Genomic DNA, 17,243 nt, shown 5'->3' with positions numbered 1-17,243 from the left:
CTGCTCGACTTGTAAACAAAAGTCGTATTAACTTGTATCGACGGCATTGTACAAGTCGTCCGCATTTGATATATACAGCAGCACCAGCCAATTATCCCGTCCTGTCCAGCTGCTGAATCGAGCTTCAATCAATTTTGGTGGTTTATGTCAAGCCTCTTCGACGGTGTGGAGCTGTCAGCCTGCGAACAACCCCATGATGCTCAGCGAGTGACGTGTCGAGTGAGTCGGAGTTGAACCGTGGATTTGGATGGGCATTACATTCTTGCGAGTGTAGGTTGTACTCATGCACCGAAAAACAGTGTGTTTCTGCTTGTCAAGTTGCGTACCCATTCGCCCGCTCATTGCATACTTTGCGTGTGTTGCTATCTCCAGGAGCTACTGATCGGGGTATCTGGATCCGGTTGACAACAACTGCGGCAACGACACACAGTGCAGTGCACCTAGAACGGTGCCTAGTTCTAGTTCTAGTCGGCGACCGCTTGCCAGAGATTTGGCGAGCGTGCTGCTGAAAGGATGCACGCTCTGAGTCTGCTGACGGCGCTCTGCGCGCTGCTGCAGGCGACTCAAGCCTTCTACCTGCCCGGTCTTGCACCTGTCAATTTTTGCAGAGCAGAATCGGAGGGGAAATGCAAGGTGAGGTGCCTGGGTCTGTTGTTGTTTGATTTGTTTTCACATGAAGAGGTGTAGTTGACCTATTATCAGTCTGTGTCTGCTTTTTTTCTCCTTTACTTTCATTTCCTCAGACTACTCTGTAGCTCTTTAAAATTCATTCAACACTGTGGATTTCAGTTGCTATGGCTTTCATAACCTATGTTATTTGGGTAAAGGTAACATTATTTTGGTTGTTTGCAGTCCGATGTCATCTTGTATGTGAACCGATTGAACACAGACGAATCTGTCATTCCCTTTGAGTACCACCAGTGAGTAGTAAACTTTATAATACTTTATTTATAGAATGTTGCAAGTTTTCTTCCTATGTTCTTACGTAATTCTGTCACTCTGAATTTGCCTTTTTCATTGATGACTTTCTGTGTCTTTCAGCTTCGATTTCTGTCTTTCCAAGGATGAATCTGATTCACCAGTGGAAAATCTGGGGCAGGTTGTCTTTGGTGAAAGGATCCGTCCCTCACCATACAAGGTAGTGGAGCACTGTGATTGCTGTATTGTTCTCAGTAAGAGGCTGTGTTATCAATTTTTGTATTTCTCATTTCTTCATAGATTAAATTTCTTGAGCCTGTGAACTGTTCGGCTGTTTGCACAAAAACATACCGAAAGAGTGACAGAGATGAGATGTCTAAGCTTCTCCTTCTGAAACGAGGCATCAGCTTGAACTATCAGCACCATTGGATTGTTGGTGAGTCATTGCTTAATTCTTATGAATAACAGACCCTGCCAATCCTCTCAAACTCACCCCACAAGTAAAATGTACATTACATGCGTTTATCTGTTCTATAACTACGAAAATCCATCTCCAGACAATATGCCTGTCACTTGGTGCTACCTCCTCGAAGTGGACCGGCAGTATTGCAGTGAAGGTTTCCCCATGGGGTGCTTTGTCAAAGACAAGAAAGGCATAGATGGCGTGTGCACCATTAATGTAAGTTTACTTGGCAGTCTCTCATGAGTTAGACCAACCACATTTCAATATCAGTGCACTTATTGTCCATTAATTCTGTTAACAGCCCAGCTACAGCAAGGCCAACACTTACTATCTATTCAACCATGTTGATTTGGTTATCACTTACCACAGCGGCAAAGATGAAGACTGGGGATCCTCTTTCAAGTCTGATGGTGGTCGCATTGTCTGTAAGTACCTTTTAAAATCATCCTTTTGAATAAAACTTAATTAATGCATGTACTTTATGTTTGATTATCTTTTACAGCGGTGAAAGTGACACCCAGAAGCATCAGGCATTCTGACCCCAAAAATCCAAATTGCAGAATTGATGCTGCGCCTCTAGAAATTCCTTACAGCGATCTCACAAGCGATTTGGAGATAACTTATTCATATTCCGTCAGGTTTGAGGTGATTTATCCCTTTTTTCCCCTCAATTATTGTTAAAATAATTTTTAGTCAGTTTCACTCAATTTTTTCTTTACAACAGGAAAACAACACTGTCAAATGGTCTTCACGCTGGGATTATATCCTTGAAACAATGCCCCACACAAACATTCAATGGTTCAGCATTCTAAATTCTCTTGTCATTGTTCTCTTCCTAACTGGTATGGTGGCAATGATTTTACTTCGTACATTGCATAAAGACATTGCAAGGTATAACCAAATGGACTGTGGAGAGGATGTTCAAGAAGACTTTGGCTGGAAGCTGGTCCATGGTGACGTTTTCCGTCCTCCTCGGAAAGGCATGCTGCTTGCAGTGTTTCTTGGATCGGGAACTCAAGTGTTCTGTATGGTCTTGGTCACTCTTGGTGAGTCATATTAACAGTTTTGAAATTTCCCGTCTCAAGTTTTCTTTTAATACTGTATATCCCCTTCAACCACCTTGAAACCTTTATCTTATATGTTTGTTTTTCATACAATTTCTTTCAGCGTTTGCTTGTATGGGTTTCTTATCTCCTGCAAACCGAGGTGCTTTGATGACGTGTGCCATGGTTCTGTTTGTGTGGCTTGGGACACCTGCTGGTTATGTTTCTGCCCGGGTTTACAAAAGCTTTGGAGGAGAGAAATGGAAGTCCAACGTCCTCTTGACCTCCATGTTGTGCCCAGGGTAAGCAAACAAACTTAGGCTCGTTCTAAAGATTTCTGAAAATGGTGGCAAGTTTTCCCTGACTGTTGGTGTTGATTGCAGAATCGTGTTTGGCCTTTTCTTTGTCATGAACTTAATCCTCTGGGCCAAAGGAAGCTCTGCTGCTGTACCATTCCCGACTCTTGTGGCCCTTCTTGCCCTGTGGTTTGGAGTCTCTGTGCCCCTTACTTTTGTTGGAGCCTACTTTGGATTCAGAAAAAGGGTGAGTGGCGATACTATTAGGAAGATTATTTATTCAATTTAAGTTCATTAAACCTACAGCATTATGTTTTGCTTGTGCGTTACAGATGCTTGAACATCCTGTGAGAACAAACCAAATTCCTCGTCAAATTCCTGATCAGAATCTGTACACACGCCCAATTCCTGGCATCATCATGGGTGGTGTTCTTCCCTTTGGCTGTATTTTTATTCAGCTGTTTTTCATTCTAAATTCTATTTGGTAAGCAGAATGACCAGAACACTTATGCTCTTTGTGAACCTAGATTGTCAATTATTTGAGAATGTATCTGTTTATAGGTCCAGTCAAACCTACTACATGTTTGGTTTCCTCTTCCTTGTATTCATTATTCTGGTTATTACCTGCTCGGAAACAACAGTTCTCCTTTGCTATTTCCACTTATGTGCTGAGGTATGTCTTTGTTCCTTTTGGGCTCCTTGTTTATGTTTATTCCTTCCTTTAAAAATTAATTTTGGAAAATTTTACACATTTTTTTTTTCCAGGATTATCATTGGTGGTGGCGCAGCTTCCTAACTTCAGGCTTTACTGCATTTTATCTCTTTATTTATTGCATCCATTACTTTGAGACCAAACTCAATATTGAGGATGTTGCCTCAACATTCTTGTACTATGGTTACACTCTCATCATTGTTTTCCTGTTCTTCTTGCTGACAGGTCTGTACCAAATTCCAATTTGTTTCTGCAATAGCAATGAATGTTTATACAATGGTTAACTAACATTATCCCTATTTGTCTTAGGTACAATTGGATTCTTTGCCTGCTTCCTCTTTGTGAGAAAAATCTACAGTGTGGTGAAAGTGGATTGAATGAAGCCAACGAATGTATGATAATTGTTGACAAAATAGGAACCTTTCCACAATGTCTGTACTGATTAAGTGATGATTGTTGCTTCAAATGGTTGTTTACTGGAGTCATTCAATTTTGATTTAAAATTGTGTTGATGGATCTTTGGATGATTCCCATTTGTGAGTAAGAAAAGTAATGCAAAACGGTCTGATCATAGGTTTTTCATATTTATACATGGCAGCATGCAATTGTTCATCATATGCTTCTGCTCAAGCCCTGAGAGCCTCGTGATAAATTCACAGGACTTAACAGTTTTGTTTTTGTTTCCTCTACTGCTATTTTAATGCAATAGGCAAGCTTATTTTAGATTAAGCACAGATTTTTTGTTGTTATTTTATTTTTTTCACACATCAATGTGATACTGTCCTTCTTAATAACTCTATAGGCATCTCTATTCAAGGACCACCTTGCGCTTAAATCCTCTTTCTCACTCTCCCTATCATTTTGTGATGAGTACTATTTAATTTTGATGATCTTGGCCATAAATTATTTGTACATTAAAGGGTGTTAAATGAGATCAATCATTAATGTGAGGTAAATTACATTAGGGATTGATACATTGCAAAATAAATAATTTTGCCCACGAGGAAGTAGGGTGTAGTTATTTATCTTACCAATAAAGTCTGTGAAACTTGTATTTTCTATGAGGAGTAAATCTGTGGTGTAGACAAAGACGTTATGTTTGATTTTGTTGACTTTGATGAAAAGTTAACCATACTTTTCTGATATTTCTAGCTTTAACAGAATTCTTATTTACCTTAAGTTTTGGATTTTGTAGTGAGGTGTAGCACTACTTACCACTTTATGGTAGTGTGTTAGGAGTTTTAAAAGAACTTTTTTAAAATTCTGCAGCAAGTTCCTGTTCTCTATCTGAATATTTCTGCCATAAGTGTGTAGCTTAATTCTGTTCAATCCACCAGTTTTTGTTTTGAAAGGGCCTTTTAGACAAAAAGGGAATGTTTGGCAGGGTCACTATGACCTTGTTGTTCAATCATGATTGGATTAAATGTGAACTAATTGGTTAAATAGACTATTTGACTTTCCTTCTTTTTTTTTTTTTTTTTTTTGTTATTCAGTTTAATTTTACTTGTATAACTACAAACACTTGTTTTAGCCTTGTACTTTACTTTGTGGAAGATATGGCATAGTTATGGGCCATTTTTGTGCATAAAGTATGTCTCTTTCAAATTTTAGAACTTAGCCTTAATAACTGTTGGCTTCCCAGAGAAAATTAGTCTCACATATAGTTTTGTATGAGCTATCTGTTTGTTCTTAATATGATATGCCAAAATTAAGATTTGTGTGATCTTTAATTATTTATTTTGAGGAAGTGTATTTGCCCAGACTGAAAGTATGAAGTATTAAGTCTGGCACTTGATTGTGCCGGTCTAGGAGTGTCTCATCAGCATAAACCTTTTAATTCTAGCTGGCTTGTTAGTCAAGAAGAAGTCTCCTGTTGTAAAAAGCCACTTCATGTGCATTTCTATACTCCTCTAAAAAATTGACTGTTTTGTGGTTAACCAAGTGTAAATATGCAATCTTTGCAAATATAGTGTTAGCAGATGTTTTATGGTCAATACAGTTTAAGCACAATGAGGTTGTCTATAGTTCTTTCTCCCCTATCCCAGTATAATTTATTGTGCACCCTTATCTCCGAAAAGTTGCTAAATAACCGTTTTGATGCTGGTGTGTAAGTTGATAGGGAGGTACGTAGGGTTTTTGGATACCCACTTTTTATTATTACTTTTATTAATGAGTTTGCCTACTAATTTGCTACAGATAACATGAGCACTGAACAGTTCCTCTAAAGAATCATAATAAAACAAATTTCTTTTTTTTTTAAATTTCTGTCCCACTTAATTTAATGCACAACAGAGGAATGTTTACAAGCTACATTATTAAAGATTGTGCATCACATAGGGCTCATATCCAGCAATAGAGCTCAAGTGGGTCCCATGAGGGGAAAAGCACATTCTTTCAGAAAGAAATCCAGCCTGGACTTAACATCAAATTGATAAGTAATTCAAGTAAAGTAGATTCCTGCTAGCCTGCCGGCTGCCTCCGACTCGCCAAATTGGACTTCCCCCAAACGCAGCTTGTGAACAAACCACGATTCGCACCACTTACGTTCAATTGGGATTGCCGAGCTACAGCTACAAATTTCGAATTGATACGGCGAGATGTCGTTTTCCAGAGGACCTCTGACGAGCTTCCACCCACAAAAAATGTCCTTATGACACATTATATAACTTATTATTTCCATGACTGCTTTAGTTGCCGATGGAGTCTCTCGGAGGTCAACCAGTTCTAGCCTGGGCCCAGTGCACGTCTAGCCTGCAAGTTCAAGTCTACTCCTCCCGGGGGAAGTCCGCGGCCGAGCCGTCGCCGCGCTGTCCGGCGGCCTCGGACGCCGACGCCGAAGCCGGGGCGGTCGCGGTCGCGGCCGCGGCACGGCGTCTCCTGAAGGAACGCAGAGCGCCCACCCGGCGCGGTGACAGCTGCGGGAAAGAGAAAGAGAAAGATGTATCATAAGTGTTTAGATTGGACTGCATACGCAAAGTCACGGTCAGTGCACGAGTGTGGGATCAACAACCGTCATGTTTCACGCAGAAGCGGAAAGCCGCCGGGCTGCCGGGCTGCCGGGCCCAAGGCCGGACTGCCGGGCCCAAGGCCGGACCTAGAGACTAGAGAGGCCACTCGCAAAGGGACACGTATCCCAAGTGAGGTGGTAGGGGGGGCGGGGAGGGGCGGGGGAGCGGCCGACGGCTAACACACGTCGCTTCGTATCCCAATCTCCAGCGCGCCCCGCCCCGCCCCGCCGCGCCCCGCCCGCTCTCCCCTGCCCCTACCCCCGCCCACCCCCACTCTGCCAGCGAACTGTCAACAAGACGCGAACGGGAACGGCGAGCGGCGCGCCAGCCTTATTAGTGACGGGACCTAGACCTAGTCGCACATTCGTCGCTAGCCGCAGCCACGTCAACGCGAGTCGCTGAAATCGCCTTCGACTAGCGCGGTGAGGCCTTTACATCGTTTGTTTTCGCACTCGCCAAAGGCGTCGCGATTCCCCCGAGTGTGCAGGTTCTGTTTACTCCGAGCCGCTGCGGCACTGACATAACCTTCGGGACGCGTTGCTGGCGCCGGCGTGCGATGCTTTTTAGCGTGTACCGGTTCGATTCCGGAGGGAATGCGTTTGCAGCGTTTGTGACGCGAGCTTCACGTGCTTCGCGACCTTAACAAAGGGCGCGAGCCATCGCCAGCGCAGCACTGTACCGGAACAGTTTTGGAGCAGACGACGGAACAAACAACAACAACAAAATTAAGGGGCGGCAGTGCTGCCAACACGACAGCCACCGCCTGCCACGCGCGCGGTTTTCAAACGGGACGCACTACTTGCACTCGTAGTTTTCCGTTTGGTTAAGTGTCACTACCAAACTGATATTGCTGCACTACACTGGTAAAACTGGAGCGTAGTTGTATGCTTCATTCAAGCACACAACTACGCTTGAAGACTTCACGCTTGAAGTCAAGCGTAGAGAAGAAATCCTCATGCATTTAGATCGGCGGGAGAGGGGCTTGAAGCCGAGCGCAGTTCTACTACGCTTGAAGAAAGGCGTAAAAGTACGCTTGAGTTTTACCAGTGTAACATGGCGTGATTTTCGTAAATTGCTTTTATCAAAGGTAAAATTCCACTAGAAGCTAGATTAGGAATGCCAAATCATGCAGCAGCCGCGGTGCTATCTCTCCTTTTCGTTCTAAACTGGTCAAAGTTAATGAGAGGTAACACCTCGTGCCAGCGTCGTGACTTCCCTTATCGGTATCAGGCCGCCGCCATGGCCGCCGCTACATGGCGCTGTATGGCTGTAAAGGGACGCGCCCGTGTGACGTGGACGCTCTTGTGACAGGAATAAACAGCAGCCCAGGCAAAGCCCAGGCCAAAGCCATGGCCGTGACGGTGACCCAGGACGACGTGCAGGCCGCGTTCAACGCCAAGTTCGGCTGCGAGGTGGCCATCGAGTCCTGGAAGCAGGTGTCCGTGATGGAGGACGGCCGCCTCGGCTTCCTGGGCGACCACTTCAAGGTGAAGGCGCGCGCGCGCGTGCCCGCGTCCGCCGCCGAGGCGCGCGACGTGTCCCTGTTCGTCAAGGGGCTGCCCGAGAACGACAAGGCCCGCGCCACGGTCGTCAACACGGGCGCCTTCAAGAAGGAGGCCCTGTTCTACCAGCTGTTCGCCAAGGACATGACGGCGGCCCTGGGCGGCGCGGCCGGCCCCGACTGCCAGCCCTTCGTGTTTCCGCAGTGCCACCTCGTCAAGGACGACTGCCTGCTGCTGGACGACCTGGGGCCCTTCGGCTTCGCGGGCATGGAGGCGCGCGAGCCCCTCCCCCTCGAGCACATCAGGCTGGTGAGTCTCTGGCTCAGCGCGCGGCCAAGGCTGGAGCAGGCAGCCATCCGCAGCCATCTTCCATGACCTGGGAGGGATCATCTTCCATGCGACCTTAAGGGGGCACGGGCAAGGTCATCTTGCATATGACCTTCGGGATGGAAGGGGGAGGTCATCCACGACACGACCTTAGGGGGGAAGGGGTGCCTCCCCCAGCGACAGGGCGTCGACGCGACGGCCGGGCGACGGCCAGGCGACCGCGACTCAACTTGAGTGACGCTTTTAATCTGCCGTCGGGGGAGCGGCGAAGGCTACTCGGGGCCCGTAACCGCGGCGGGGCCTGCCAGGGAGTTCCCTTATAGTCCCCCTTCAATGTGGCCGATTTTGAGTGACTTGGAAAATTGGACGCCCGAGAACCCTCACCGAATGCCCCGCTGGAACAAGGCGCCCTGCAGTCCCGAACACTGGCACTGACAGTGCACGTCCAAGCGGCCCCTTGGCCGGCCCTTGGCGGGAACGAGACGAGACGGAGACAACGCGACAGGCTCCGCGTTGCGCGCTCCGCGACAATAGCCTTTCTCTAGCCGTTGCGTCAGCGCGTCAGTCTGCACCGCGTACCCTTTGGGGTGGCAAGGGCGGGGGGGCCTTACTCGGTATAGTACAGCACATGACTGATATCCCCGCGTTCTCGCCCCGTCTCCCCCCTTCCGTGACATTCCCCGAGTGCGAGAGAGAGAGAGAGAGAGAGAGGAGAGAGAGAGAGAGAGAGAGAGAGACACGCTAACCGTTCCTGCCGCAGGTGGTGAAGGCCCTGGGCGAGCTGCACGCCGCCTCGCTGGTGCTGGAGGAGCGGCGCGGGCGCACGCTGCTGGCGCAGTTCCCCGAGATCGGCTACGAGACCTTCTTCACCGACGACCCCAAGCACACCAACGCCACGTGGCACCGCGCCTCCATCAACGTGTGCGTCGCCATCGTGCCGCACCTCGACAAGTACCGCGACTTGGACAAGGACACCCTGGCCAGGATCCAGGTAGGTTGCGCAACCGCGCAATCACGCAACGAGTGACCTACATTTTGGATTGTTTTGCGCCCCCGCTGCTGGAGGCTGCTCACGGCTGACGTTTGCTCCCCCCAGGCCGCGCTGCCGCCGCTGCTGCACGAGGTGCTGCAGTCGCTGGGGACGTGGGAGGGCGTGCGCAACGTGATGTGCCACGGCGACTCCTGGACCAACAACTTCATGTTCCGCAAGGACGCGTCGGGCCGGCCCGTCGAGGTGGCCCTCGTCGACTACCAGCTCGCGCGCTACGCGCCGCCCCCCAACGACCTGGCCATCATGCTGTTCTTCTGCTCGGACCGCGCCTTCCAGGAGAAGCACTGGGCCGAGCTCAAGCGCCTGCACTGGGACTCGATCGCCGCGGGGCTGCGGCGGGCCGGCTGCGAGCCCGAGAAGGTAGGTGCCTCTCTGTCGCACTCGGGACGCTCTCAGTGCGTGCGAGAGAGACGGATTCGCGCTGCTGGTGAACACGCAGCCCCTTAACGCGCCCCTACATTCCCCCAGGTGCTGCCCTGGAGCCAGTTCGAGTCCGTGGCCGACAAGATGTACAAGTACGGGCTGCTGCTCATGGCCCTGGAGCAGCCCTTCTCGCTGGCGCCCAGCTCCTTGATGGACCCCCTGCTCGAGGACCCCGACAAGTTCTACCACCACTGCCACGTGGACCGCACGGAGACCATCATCAACATGTACAAGACGGACGAGCTGTTCCGGTCGCGCTACAACCAGACCATGGAGCGCATCATCGACACGTACATCCTGGCCGCCTGAGCCTGCGGGCCTACACTGTTACCTCCTTGTGCTGCCGCCGCTCCAGCTCCTCGCGCGCCTCCTGCATCGTCTCCCACAGCTTGGCCTCGCTCAGGATCTGCCTGCTGAGCTCGGCCACGGCGGGCTCGGCGTTGAGGTCGATCAGGGTGGACATGGAGTCGTCGGAGCGCAGCGCGCGCGCCATGGGCAGCGCCAGCGGCATCGGGTACTGCAGCGGCACGGCCCGCTTCTTGCCGCAGCCTGCGCCGCCAAGAACAACGCCATGAGGACCACAGAACAAATACTTTTTTTTTACATTTATAGTTTATTTTTCTATTGTCTTCCGTGATGACATGAGTATATAGCTAGGGCTTGAGAATAAACGCTAATTTAAGGAAAAAAGAAACAGTTTTTGTCGTGGTTCTTACCTGTGAAGGCGTTGCAGAATGGTCGTTTCGGGCGATCGTCCTGTTCAAAGTTGTCCAATTCCTACAGAACAAATTTTTAAAACGATATTTTTCAGCTATCCTAATTTGATCCTTTTTTATTCATTTATTTTTAAGCGCAAAATGAACTCGATTGTCAACCAAGGCAGGCGAGAAAGCACTACCCTTCTTATTTCTGGGTGAGACAGCGTGATTGACTGCTTGATTACAATGGCTGCGGTGAGAGAGCCGAGCAAGTCCCCTCCGGTCCCCTCCCAGAGGAAAGCAATTAAAAGGCACACCGCGAGAAACGAGAGTGTCTCACTCACAGTGTTGGGCATGATGACGTCGTCCGCCGCAACCCAGCACGCCAGCAGCACGCTGCAGCACGTCAGCAGGTACAGCTGCATTTTCTGGGGCTGCCAAACAAAAGCGAAACTCAAGAATGCGGTATGTTTGAGGAAGACGTCGACGTGTTTGGGAGTCGAACCCAGCACCCCACAGTGGGCCAGAAGACCGGTGGAAGCGGCCAAAACTCTAGATGCATTCTGAGCTCCAGAGCTGCCAAATGGGTCTCGAGCCGATCGTGTGACCCCACCAATGGATTCCTCGTTCGGAGAGCTATCCATTGGTGGGGTCACACTTTCGGTTCAAGTCCTGCTTAGCGACTCTGGAGCTCAAAACGCGTCTAGAGTTTTGTCCCCCTTCACCGGTCTCCTGGCACACTGTTCACCCCCTCTGAGTGCGCGCCGCGGAATATGGACAGGGCAGCTGGGGCAGCACGACGACGTAAGCACGTTAAAGACCCGTCCGTCCAGCGGGGCTTTGTCTACGAGTGGCCCGGCCTGCAAACCGCCTTAATCGGGTTACGGAATTGTACGAGGGACCCACACTCACACAAGCACGGCGAGCAGGTAAACGCCCCACGCAGTGCGCACCCCTCGCGAGAGATGAAAATGACATGCGCATAAGTGGCGCTTAGTTCCTGGCCGGCGACGCGGCACCAAATCAGGTTTGGCACGGCCGGGCCCTCGGTCCTGGGCCGCCCCGGAGGCCCGCCTTTCGGTTTGGCCAGGCGGTGCAGGGTCCACGAGATTTCGTTTCCCCCTCGCAACCCTCGCAGGCCGGGTCAAACAGTCGAATCCAGTTGTTCCGCCATTTTCCGCTGCACTGCTGGAGGTGCGTCTGGCTGGGTCGGCGCGGGCCGTGGACGAGCCCTGGACCGCCGCGGGCGCCTGGCGGCTAGGCCTAGCCTCCCCGTGGCCCGTGGGTCGTAAAGGAGGTACTCACTCGGGACGGCCTGACGCGAGGACGCCCGGGGCGAGGCTAGGCCATGGCTTTGCCAGTGGAGTGGCCGGCGCGCTGTGGGCATGTGGGCCCACACTGAGCCCACTCGCATCCGCAGGCCTACCCCTCGTGAAGCGAGCCAGCAGACCGATTCCGAGGGCCGCCGTAGTCACTCTGTCTCTCTCGCACCTCTACGGGGCGCCCCACGCGTGCGAGAGAGACAGAGCGACGAAAACGACTCTCGGAATCAGTGTGCAGGCGGTATTGCGGGCGGTAACTACCGGGGAGGCGGGGAGGGGAGGCTGCCGCCATGCTGCCGCCCTCGTGGGCCTCGTGCAGTGCAGGACCCATGATGTGGGTCAATGAAATCACAGCGTGGGCCTGCCGGCCTGCCGGCTTGCGAGGCGAGGGTCAGTGAGGGTGAAGCAAGATCAGGGTAAAGAGGGGGCGCTGCGAGGACCGCGCTCGGACCGGACACGCCGGCCTTTGGACCCTTCAGGGCCTTCGGGGCCTTCGGGTGGGGCTGGCTGGCCGTGCTTTGTTGGCCGTGAAAGGCGCCTTCTTTACCTCGCCGGGCATGCGGACCGCCGCGCCCCGCACCCCGCCACGAGGCGCTTTGTCTCCTAGTCTACGCCGCCACGTGCGCCGCGGTCGCGCGTCGTGCTCGTCGCGTGCGCGTCGCGTGCGTGTCTCATCTCTGTCGCGCGCGCGGCAGCCAGCGCACAGTGGGCCAGCAGACCGGTGGAGGCGGCGAAAACTCTGGACGCGTTTTGAGCTCCAGAGTCGCTAAACAGGACTCGAGCCGAACGTATGACCCCACCAATGGATTGCTCTCCGAACGAGGAACCCATTGGTAGGGTCACACGTTCGATTCGAGTCCCATTTAGCGACTCTGGAGCTCAAAACGCGTCTAGAGTTTTGGCCGCCTCCCCCGGTCTTCTGGCCCACTGTGCAGCGGGGCCAGCGGCAAGCGCCCGCCGAGTCCAGGGTAGGCAACCCGACGGCACGCCTGCTCGACGGGCCGGCCTGCACGTCGGGCGCCTCGCCTCGCCTCGCCTACCTCCAGCGCGCGCCCTGCTTGCGCAACTGGTGCTGCAACTGGTGGCGCGGCGCCGGGCTGGTCGGCCTCCGGCTCGCCGTCGGCTAGGTGTGGAGCTGGCGGAGGGGCTCGTGATGATGGCCCCCGCGGCCCTCCGTCGCATTATAACCATTTGGCGAAATGCCTGGAACCGCTCTGCGCCGCTCTGCGCCGCTCTGCGTCCGATTGCCTTAACGGCGTAGTGGAATCGCTCCTCTGCGCCGAGACATGGCCACTGAGCGCTGGGGAGGGGAGGGGGCGGGGAAGGGGCGACAAAGGACGGGAGACAGGCGGCGAGGCTGGCCGCCCCGCCCCGCCCCGCCCCGCCCCGCCCCGCCCCGCCGCTCTTGATAGACTTGCGCGCGGGGTGCGGCCCAGGGGAACACGGCTACCCCATTGCCATAGCATTGCCATAGGGGGACGGTCGGGCGGAAACTGACAAACAGACGGACAGACCGGCGGACGGGCGGACGGACGGGCGGACGGACCGAATGCAGAGGGCGGGGCGTGGCGTTGCTAAGCGCTGGGGCGGCGAGACGAGGCGAGGCGGCGCAGAAGGCCGGCCGGCACAGAAAGGGAATGGAATGTCAAGTGGAGGGCCCTACCGGAAGTGGACCGAGTTGCGCTTGCTTTCGTTCAGATTCCTTTCGGGTTTCCGTCTTTTTTTTTCAGAGATTTTGTTTCGTATCGAGTCGAGGCGTTTCTTCTGACACCTCATGGGTTTAATCACACCAATAGACGCACTTTTTAAAAATCAAAATAACCGCTGTAATAAAATGGTGGCGAGTGCTGACACCGCGTCGCGGACAAGATGGCCGTCGGGCCGGACGGAAGGCCGTAACGCGTCAAAGGCCTGCGGGACTGCCCCGCGGTGACGCCGCCGCCGCTTCCCGAGCGAATAAAATGAAACAAAAAAAATAACCCCCGCATCTTCCCATTGATTTTTCATTTCTTTTATCATCATTTCTTCCTTCAAGCGGCAACGCAGGCAGGCAACCCGAGCCCGGCCCAGGCCAGGCCAGGCAAACACCGCCAGCTTGGCGTCGCTTGGTGCGTCGCGTGACGCGCTACGCGCTGGCGGGCCGCTTGGGTTTCAAAGAACGCACACACGCCGCGCACGACGAGCACGACGAGGTGGGCGTGTTCCCCGATCCCCGACAAACTGCAAGTGTATGCAGAAGAGGCGGCACGTTGGGCGGGGAGGTCACCCGCCAGGGGGAGGGGGTGTCTAGGAGGAGTTGGAAGGGGGAGGGGAGGGGAGGGGGGGATTTTCCGGTAATTACTTTCCGCGGCCTGGATTATTGGCGGGAACGCGAAGTCCGCTCGAAGCGCGCCCAACAAATTGGGCGGAAATGAAGCGCGCCAATCAAAAGAAAACGCGGCAAAGCGCGCACGGCTGCCACGTGGCGGAGGAAAAACTTTGCAACACAAAACGAGGAATCTGTAAAATCGACGGAGGCGACTCTTTGGAGTCGGCTATGGGGCCGCCTCACGCAGAAAGATCCGAGAATGGCCAGCAAAATTGTCGTGGCGTCGATGACTCTGTCTCTCTCGCACTCGCGGGGCGTTTCCTGAGAATTCGAGAGAGACAGAGCGACGAAATCCCGGTCCATCCCATACCTGTCGGCGAGGCGTGCGTCTTGCGTGACGCTTTGACAGTGGAGTCGCGGCCCGGGGTTGGCTTGGCGACTCAAACGCCAAACGGGCGGCGGACGGCGCATGGCGCACGGCGGCCGGCCGGGCTCGCGGGGGCGCAAGCTGGCGCAAGAGACAAAACTTGGCTCGGCTCCCGCTCCTTGCCTCTCGCCCTTCGCTCCCACGGGGCGCAAGTCCACTGCAGCTTGCAAAATGACGTCGCAAAAAAAAAACGGGGGAAGGGCGGCGGGGAGGGAGCGCAGTTTCGCTGAAAGGGGGAGAGAAAAAAAGGGAGGGACTCTGTGAATCTCGCACTGTTTTACAACGAATGTGACGTCACGTTCATTAGGAAATCGGGTCAGATTTGTTGGATCGAAAGAAGAAATCGAAAGAATTTGACGTCACATTCAAACGAAAGTGACTCGATTCTCGACGCGTGATAACCAGTGGCACGCGCACGCAAACTGTCACAGGTCACGGGAATGGGGGAATAGTATTCCGAGCAGCTCGTCTCCGTTCTTGGACGTGCGGGGTTGCGAGAGAGACAGAACGACGGGACGACTCCTGGGGATCGCTCTGCTGGGGGCGCCCCGGCCACACCCAACGCACAGTGCAGTGCACACACTCACTCCCCCGACGCGCCAGGCTCGCCAGGCGCAAAGCACTCACGCCGCAAGTACCCGCCGGAATTTCGAAGGCTGAAGTGGCAATTTCATCGGCAATGGCAATCACACTCATCTTGATGTGATTTTCCTGCACCTCGATGCAGACGGACAAGGACAGCGTCTACCGCACGCCCCGTGAGTGCAAGAGAGACAGAGCGGCGAAAGCAGTGATTGGAGTGAGTCTGCTCGCCGTGGCCGTCCAGAGACCCCACCGCGGGGGGCAGCGAGGGAGCCGCCCCAACCCGCAGGCCAGAAGACCGGTGGAGCGGCCAAAATTCGAGACGCGTTTTGAGCTCCAGAGTCGCTGAACAGGCCTCGAACCGAACGTGTGACCCCACCAATGCATTCCTCGTTCGGAGAGCTATCCATGGGGTCACACATTCGGTTCGAGTCCTAATTAGCGACTCTGGAGCTCAAAGCGCGTCTCGAATTTCGGCCGCTCTACCGGTCTTCTGGCCCACTGTGCAGCGTGCTTTCGCCAAACTCACCAAAGCTGGACGTCTGGTTGACGGGGTGAGAGGCGAGGCCGGGGTTGCAGGCTGGTCGGCGGGGCGGTCGTCGGGCTGGTGCAGGGTCCGCGGTCCAGGGTCCAGGGAGCAGGCACAGGTCGCACCAAGTCGGTCCGGCGTACAGAGAGCGGAGCCATCGTCGGATTTGTTATATACCTCGCGGGGTGCCGGGGGAGAGCCGCCGAGAGCAGGCCGGTGGAAGGGGTAAGCACCCCCAGCGCCCGGCATGGCATGGCCCGGCATCGCCTTCCCCAGGCAGCCCCAGGGCGGCGCTGGGCTGGGCGACAGAGGCTGCGGCGGTGGCCGGCCAGCCAGCCAGATTCGAGGAGTCCGGCCGTGGAGGGGGTGCGCGCTGTGGCCGCCGTGCCGCCGTGCGCGCTTAGGGGCCTAAGGCAAAACGCGTTGCGGAAAGGGAGGAGGAGGGGGAGGGGTCACTCCACGCCGCTCCACGCCGCTCCACGCTGCCCCGAAGGCAAACGCAAAGGTGGGTGCCGGGTCAGGTTTCAGTGTGGGCGGCAGATGGAGTGCGTCGGACTGCTTTTGTTTCGCGAATATGTTTTAGGAGATAAAAATGCCGAGCCGCAATTTTTTTTATGAAAATTTTATTTTTAGTATTTTTGCTGTCTTTTGGAATTAAAGTCGATTACATCTCGCGGAGTGGAGTGCTCCCGAGGCCGATTATGCAAACGAGGGTCGCGTTCTCGACGTGCGCGCGAAGGGCTTCCCGCTTCCCGCCTTGGGCATTGGCCATTGGCGCGCAAAAACGGAAGTGGCAAAGACGGCGAGGCAACGCACGTCAAGTGACGCAACGGATTTTCGCTTTGAGTTCGCTTTGAGGCGGTGCGCGACGAGGGCCGCCCGTCGGGTCACAGCCCTCCCGCCTGCCCTGTGCAGTGTAGAGCCGCGGCAGGGCGGCAGCCCCTCACCATCATCATCATCAACGCTGTTTGGCCTCTTGCAGACCTTGCCTCGCTGTACCGTTTACCCGGCAGAGCCCCTCTCGGGTAGGCCGCCTGCCGCGGGGCGCGCGCGGCTGTAGCGCGGGCTGGCCTACCCGCTCGTCCGCGGGCGCCGCGGTGGGCCGCCAGACCTTGTCACGCTGCCTGGTCCCACCGAGAGAGAAATAGGGGGATTGGAGATGCGTCCTTGTGGGTTGCCTATCAGGCCGGCAAGGCGCTACTCCCGCCTCGCCCCCTCAAGCACAGTGGGTGACGTCATAGTCCGCGACGCCATTGTGACGAGACTTCGACTTTGGACTTTGACCTTTCCCCCCTCAGGTCGGAATCCGTGGCGACGCGAGGCTTACACTCACCGTTTTACACTCCCCCGCCCCATATTACAATATTACCGGCGCGGTGCAGGCGGTGCAGGGAGCAGCCCGGGCGGAAGTTGGTGGGGGGGGGGCTGCTCTCCCTTCCCTCCCACCCGCCAAGCTTTCCAAAGTGGAATGGCAGCGACGCGGCGGCGCAGCAACGCGGTGATCCCCGCTCTAATTGAGGCGTTGCTTGCTGCCTGCCTGGTGCCTGCCCGCCCTATGTGCGAGTGGGAGAGAGACAGCGAGACAGACCTTCGAGGCGCTCGTAATAATTCCCTCTAAATAGAGGCTGCCCCGC

The 17,243-nt window shown here is 54.0% G+C and overlaps 3 protein-coding genes across 5 annotated transcripts; 2 read left to right on the top strand and 1 right to left on the bottom strand.

The window, feature by feature from the left end:
• The first annotated feature begins 74 nt into the window (after positions 1-74).
• On the top strand, positions 75-5,445 carry LOC117647683 (transmembrane 9 superfamily member 2). Of its 3 annotated transcripts, none has more exons than XM_034389576.1 (15): positions 75-219; positions 373-633; positions 853-920; positions 1,042-1,138; positions 1,219-1,354; positions 1,476-1,597; positions 1,683-1,806; positions 1,884-2,026; positions 2,106-2,427; positions 2,549-2,726; positions 2,808-2,967; positions 3,053-3,204; positions 3,282-3,393; positions 3,486-3,657; positions 3,742-3,809. In XM_034389576.1, the coding sequence occupies exons 2-15, from the start codon at positions 514-516 to the stop codon at positions 3,807-3,809; spliced, it is 1,974 nt and encodes a 657-aa protein (XP_034245467.1). In that variant the 5' UTR covers positions 75-219; positions 373-513. The 3 variants fall into 3 exon arrangements, with proteins under 3 accessions (XP_034245467.1, XP_034245466.1, XP_034245465.1); XM_034389575.1 differs by having other exon boundaries at positions 126-270; positions 3,742-5,445; XM_034389574.1 differs by having other exon boundaries at positions 143-274.
• Positions 5,446-6,714: 1,269 nt separating this feature from the next.
• LOC117647163 lies at positions 6,715-10,437 on the top strand. Its single transcript, XM_034388732.1, has 5 exons — positions 6,715-6,862; positions 7,752-8,251; positions 9,030-9,260; positions 9,366-9,680; positions 9,789-10,437. Exons 2-5 carry the CDS (start codon positions 7,790-7,792, stop codon positions 10,050-10,052), a joined length of 1,272 nt encoding a protein of 423 aa, XP_034244623.1. The 5' UTR covers positions 6,715-6,862; positions 7,752-7,789; the 3' UTR covers positions 10,053-10,437.
• On the bottom strand, positions 9,976-15,742 carry LOC117647164 (cardioactive peptide). The gene is made up of 4 exons (XM_034388733.1): positions 15,610-15,742; positions 10,786-10,875; positions 10,460-10,520; positions 9,976-10,292 (listed from the first exon to the last, which is right to left on the bottom strand). Exons 2-4 carry the CDS (start codon positions 10,864-10,866, stop codon positions 10,063-10,065), a joined length of 372 nt encoding a protein of 123 aa, XP_034244624.1. The 5' UTR covers positions 10,867-10,875; positions 15,610-15,742; the 3' UTR covers positions 9,976-10,062.
• Between the last annotated feature and the right edge of the window lie 1,501 nt (positions 15,743-17,243).

Source organism: Thrips palmi, unplaced genomic scaffold (genome assembly GCF_012932325.1).
Source record: "Thrips palmi isolate BJ-2018 unplaced genomic scaffold, TpBJ-2018v1 HiC_scaffold_2, whole genome shotgun sequence".
In the NCBI taxonomy this organism is placed as follows: domain Eukaryota; kingdom Metazoa; phylum Arthropoda; class Insecta; order Thysanoptera; family Thripidae; genus Thrips; species Thrips palmi.
Note: the sequence above shows the minus strand (reverse complement) of the source record. Positions and strands in the feature narration are given on the sequence as shown.